Raw genomic sequence first — 6,420 nt, 5'->3', positions numbered from 1 at the left:
AGAAAATGTGGAGCTCAATATCGAATATCGTGAATCCCCGAATTCATCATGTATTTATTTCTCTTGACTTTAAGAAATATTTTATCAAAGGTGATATGATGATCTTCTTGTACAGATTAAAGATATCAATACATGCAAAGTGGTACTCTTGGAAACATAAATAATATTTATTCTTTGATCTCTAGTGTACATTTTGTTATATATTGGAATAAGCTGTTACATATGCATTAAACACAACATGACATGAGGAACCCTCGACACAAGAAAGTAAAAAAAAAAAAAAAAAAAAAAGATGGACCTTGATATATAGAAACTTAAGAGATCAAGGAAAAGGTTTGGTGATGTATAGCTACATATATATATCGCTAGCAAGCTTCTCACACGTCATCATGATGATGAGGAGTTTAGGAAGAAAACAACCTAATAAATTAACAAAGATTTTGATCATGATCATCGAGTTCTTGATCACCCGACTCATGACTGACAGACAGACAGACTTGACTACTCAAGCTTTGTGAGGGAAAAGGCGAACGGGCAGACCCTTTGCAGGCATGGGCATGGGGTCAACTATAATTTTCTCGTCAGGAATCATTTTCTCCCACTTGAACCTTTTCACTAAGTGGTGCATGAAAACAAGTATTTCCAAACGGGCATATTCTTTTCCAGGGCACATTCTCGGTCCTCCACCAAATGGAACAAATGTGTAAGGAGCAGGTCCTTTTCCTTCAAATCTACTCGGGTCAAATTTCTGAGGTTCAGGGAAGTATTCAGCACTTTTATGCGTTGAGTTTGCACTCCAGTACAGCTGCGCGCACATCATGCACAATTAATATATATTAATGTATTATAAGATCAAAATCATTAACCAATTATTATAAGATAAATGATATTTGCAGTCGTGGAGTGCGCATATACTACGCAATTTTTTTGAAAAAATGAGTAAATAAGGACTTAAATGAAATAGTATATATATATTTTTTAAAAGCGATTGCACGGCACTTTCGCACTCTACCACTGTATATAGTATACTCTTATTATAAATATATATATATATATATATATTTTACATATTTTTAATTAATACCTTCCAGCCCTTTGGAATGGAGAAACCATTGAAGACGAAGTCAGTAAGGGCTTCCCGGAAAGCTCCTTGTAGGGGTGGAGCAAGTCTCAACACTTCACAAGCCACGTTCCATGAATATTTCATCTTTTGAAGATCATCCCAGTTCAATAACTCCCCTGGCGCCTTTGACTTGGCTATTTCCATTTGCTCTAAACAATTGAAACCGAAATCATTAATAATTAATATATATAAAGCTCCATAAATATATATATATATATATATATAATTGCAGTAAATTTTATATTTTGGCCGGCATAATGAAAAAAAAAAAAAAAAAAATCGTATTATTTAGGTGGCCCATCAAAATCATGTCCTTATTAGTATATATACATCCATGTCGTCCATGTGCTAAAGACATACAAATTATGCATGTGAACATGCATGATATTGCTTAAATTCAAAGAAAGCAGAAAGATTGTGTATAGCTCCAAAACTGGAGAGTTTGACTTTGGAGCAGGCCCGCGGTTGATCCAGTCAAGATATATATGCAAGTTAATTTAAATATTCTCATTTACAAAAAAATAATAAATTTTTTTCATTACCCAGTTAATAATTCCATATAATATAATAAATGATACTTGCAATTCTAGGTTGTGGAAGCACCGCGCGCCATATTTAAAAAGTGGGCAAATCTAAATCACCAACATAAAAAATTATTTTTTAATGTAAATCCCATTTTTTTTAAAATGAGTATGCGAGATTTGCATACTTTAGGACTGTATCTAACAATACACTTTTTTATTTTTTATTTTGTAGATTATGAGTCTACTATGTGAGTTTTGCGGCCAAGAAACTAATTAAATTCCCTATATTTATAATCAATCCATCTGAGTGAGATTGTTTGTTTTTTCCTTTTATGAAGATCATCACCAATCGAAAATTATAGAAAAGCAATTATAAAAGAGGAAAAAAAACGATCCCATAATTTATAATATGATGTAGACGTACCTACAATTTTTATAGGCATTAAACATGCAAAATTGAAGTTATGCAAATTGAGAAGACAATTAACAAACCGGAGTTTCCTCCGCGAGAGGTTCTATATATAATTATCCGGAGGTTCCGCCCTCCTTTATTAAAAATAATAATAATAATAACAAACCAGAAATGGAAAATATATTTACCGTTGTAAACTCCCTCATAAATATCAGGAAGCTCCGAAAGATACTTGACAATGAAAGTGCAGGCAGCACTGGCTGTGTCGTGTCCACCGATGAGCAAACCGAGAATTTTGTCGGCAATGTCGAGTTCACCCATATACTGTCCATTCTCGTCGCAGGTCAAAAGCATGTGAGACAATATGTCTTGTGTTGGAGTTGCTTTCCCCTCGGCCAAATCAACCTTTCTCTGCTTAATGATCTTATGGAGCTCCTTCCTAATGAAGTCTGAGGCTTTGATTGCGCGGTTGAATGGTGTCCCTGGCAAGTCAATGGGAACTGATATGAGCCCCGAAGCCAACACCTGGAATGGTTCGGAAAATTTTGCTATATGGTTGGGATCTTCAACACTGATGAACAAGCGGGAAGCCAACCAGAATGTATAGCTGTTGATGACAGGGATAACCAATACATCTATAAATACATATATCTGAGATAAAAGATCATTATCTTAATTTTACGAGATTTTTACGTCTAATATTGCAGTGTGAATGGTGTAAACTTACGAATGAATGCATGCAAAGATCACTAATTTTTTAAGAAATGGTAGTACGTAATTGGTACCTTTTTGCGAGAGGGAATACAACAACTTCCTTCTTGTTTTCCCAACCATCAGCAAAGTGTCTTGCAGCAATTGTGTCCATGATACCGACGTACCTTTGTAAAGCTTCGGGCTTGAGGAAACCGGGAAGCAGCTTTCTCATCTTCTTCGCCTCTTCTTTGGAGCTGGTTTGTGTAGAACTAGGGAACACTTTGTTGACTGAGTCAGGCCACCAAGAAATGACAAGCTTGTTCTCGTTGGAGAACAAGAACTTGTTACATGCTGCACCGGCGAAGACTGCAGCCGGCTGCCCAAGAAGGGAGGTTTTGAAAACTTCGGAGGAGAACTTGGTCATCCTATCAAAGATGAACTTCTCCGGGTGTCCTTTCCATCCAGTGGACAAGAACTCGAGGCTCTCACCGATCACCGGATAGCCAGTCTTGCCCGGGGGAAGGTTCGGCCCGGTGAATTGGGATCTGTGTTTGTAGAAGAGGACGAAGAGGGAGAGGGAGACTAGGGAAACGAAGAGGAGGAGAAGGGAGAGATAGAAATACTCCATGTTGTTTGTTGACAGTGTTGCTGTGTGTTGGGTGTGAAGAGGCTAGTGTTTGAGGGATTTGTGACAATGTTTATTGGCATTTTATAGCCAAATTGCTTTTGGTAATTGCAGAGAAATAGGATCTTTGAGTGGGTGAGAGTGACAATATCAAAGTCAAACAAAGATGGCCGATTACTCAATTGAATACTAGCTAGGTTGGCAAGATGCATGAGATGAAGTTTATGGGGATTAATATTTTATGGGTTAATTACACTTTGCTCTCCCGAATTTTTACTCAATTATTAGTTTCGAGAGTATATTATGAATTGAATAAAAGTTTGAGGGGTACATTTTATATACGGTTATTCATGTATGATTTATTGTTAACTAATAGCATATATTATTTTATATTTTATATAATTAATGATAATAAATTAGATAAAAATTACATTTTTATAGTAAATGTTATGCACGTAAGCAGCACGTGGAGGCATTTCCGTTACATTTGACACTGCTGGTAGACAGAAGGGAGGTATTGGTAAGTTTTGATAGTAAACAAGTCCACTTTGATGCAATTATTAATTTATTGTACATATTGTGAATAATTAAGTGAAAGTTCGAAAGAACAAAGTGTAATTAACCCACAAGGCAAGAACCCCATCATAATAGCAATTGTTTCCAATCTTTTAGCATGTTTGTTTCATTTCGTATATTTTGCATTTGGTTTAATTTTCAAATTAAGGATTGAGAGTAATATCAAAAGATGACACTTCCTTGCATACTTGCGATGATCTGCTTTCTCGAAATAAGATAGCACTATCAACGTAGAATCTGCCAATCCATAAATATATCATCCGACTCAAATTCCCTACATTTGAATGAAAGGTAATATCAACTAACTATCACGAGCTATTTCTCTCCCCAAAAATCTATCAATCAAAAACTATAAAACTAATGAGTTTTGTACTGTTTAAAGTTGACCTGATTTTGTAACACGGCAATGGTGCTTATATTTTTCCATGCATGTATGCAGCACTAGTTTTTTAGATATTTTTATATCATGGGGCGGGATATTTTTAATTAAGCAGCATCAGAGAAACTACTTGGAAATCATGACTAGAGATGGAGCTTGTGCATGGTCAAATAACGCAGCATTTTGTAAGCCGACCATTGGACAATAGTACTTACTCCATCTCATGTACACACCATGCACTTGGACTACTGTACACCCCAAAAGTTGACCATAATGCTAAAGGTTTGTAGCCTGATGGGCATAAATTCCCGGCCTCCAAAATAGAGGTCTTACGTTCGAATCCCCCTTCCCAAATATATATATCAACAAAAAAAAAAAAAAGATGACCATGATTAATAAGCTCAATTAAATTAAATTACTGAATTATCAGTACTAGCTTATAATTATCCTATTAATAACATAAAATACAACTAATTAATTTCAAAATTTGTCCTAATAGTTCGTGTACATCATGGTCAACCTTAAATTTTATATGTAATTAGTTAGATAAAACCAATTAAATACTTGCAATAATAATATATTCATTATATTGTTGCCTTCATTGTCAGTGGTTGGTAAAAGATTAAGAACTCTTTCTGGGACGTTTTAATTAAATTAATCACTTTTAGATCTAAAATTCCTTTTATATTCCAAAACCTGTCTCTTTAGAACTGATATGTACAGAATTGACAAATTTGAATCACTTCTGATATTTATATTCCGACTCTTGGCCTGGTTATAGACAACAACAGCATCCACCACCTAGCTACTTGGGAAGGAAATTGGTTAATTTACATCAATATCGATGTTTTTTTTTCTTTTAAGAAGAGATGACGGTATCTAAATTTTATTGATTGACCTTATTTGTGACAGAGGAAAATTACAGTTACAACAAGACATCTAGGAGATACAAATATCGATGGGTTTGAGTAGCAGTTATTGAAAGGAGAAATCATGAAAATAGAGAAGATAAAGACCCTTGTTTGGTGGGAAAACGCCATGAATCTTTTGGCCGGGCTAACTGCCCCAGTGGAATACGACTACTGATCAAGATGATAATGCCCCCAATGGAATGGGTCAGAGCTAGAACCCTAGCTTCACTCAATCCTTTTCAGACTAATTAAAATCAAATGATTTATCAATTAACCGTAATTATATATTGACAATGTCGATCAAGTGTTAATATCAAATAAATTATAGAGTAATGCTAGAGACCATCCTAGCTAGGTTGTGCAAGTGATCCTCCACGCACTTTCTTTAAAAGAAAATAAGGTCAATTATTAAAAATATTATTTTTTCATATGAATCTCAGATTTACTCACTTTTTTAAAAAACTAGTGAGCATAACTTACATATATATCTTGAGACTGTAAATATCATTTCTCTAAACCGAATGATTTATTCAATGCAATATTTGAGATAAACATGGAATTAAATATTGTTGATGTAAGGTTTATCCTGTCTGAAAGTCTTAACATAAGCATCAAATACTATAAGACTCATAAAATTAATCATGAGTCTATGATCTCCATTTAGAATTCAACCATTCAAATATATATATGTATATATATATATGTATATATATATGTATATATATATATTAATTGTTCCTAGAAAATAACTCTACCAGATATTAATTGATCCTAGAAAATTAGACGTTGGTGAAGAAACTATGAATCTTCGGCCAGCAAATGATGATGGTGAAATTAATTAGCTACATATATATAAAGTCAAAAGGCCCTAGTGTGCGAACAAGCTGATCAACTCGGCACGTACGTCCCTTTCTACTTTCAATATATATGAGATCTAGAATCCTGCATGTATGAACATTATCACTTTTTTCAATGATCTATAATTTCCAACTCACGTTGTACATGCACGGCGAAGATTTTCATGAGGTCTAAACTCTTAAAAATCAGTCCCATGCATGAAGAATTAAGTACGCGGCTTTATCGTCGCTTCTTGGGAATAATTTTAGTATGACTTTTTAAGGCCTCGATTGTTTGTTTCTAAGAAATTTCTCAACTCATTTCATCTCATTTAATCATT

General features: G+C 34.4%; 1 protein-coding gene across 1 annotated transcript; it reads right to left on the bottom strand.

The window, feature by feature from the left end:
• Positions 1-163: 163 nt before the first annotated feature.
• On the bottom strand, positions 164-3,448 carry LOC121244967 (beta-amyrin 28-monooxygenase-like). The gene is made up of 4 exons (XM_041143225.1): positions 2,845-3,448; positions 2,248-2,666; positions 1,085-1,272; positions 164-805 (listed from the first exon to the last, which is right to left on the bottom strand). Exons 1-4 carry the CDS (start codon positions 3,378-3,380, stop codon positions 506-508), a joined length of 1,443 nt encoding a protein of 480 aa, XP_040999159.1. The 5' UTR covers positions 3,381-3,448; the 3' UTR covers positions 164-505.
• Positions 3,449-6,420: the final 2,972 nt, after the last annotated feature.

The sequence above is a fragment of the Juglans microcarpa x Juglans regia genome, chromosome 8S, assembly GCF_004785595.1.
Source record: "Juglans microcarpa x Juglans regia isolate MS1-56 chromosome 8S, Jm3101_v1.0, whole genome shotgun sequence".
Taxonomy (NCBI): domain Eukaryota; kingdom Viridiplantae; phylum Streptophyta; class Magnoliopsida; order Fagales; family Juglandaceae; genus Juglans; species Juglans microcarpa x Juglans regia.
The sequence above is the reverse complement of the archived record's forward strand: the minus strand, read 5'-3'. Positions and strand labels throughout refer to the sequence as shown.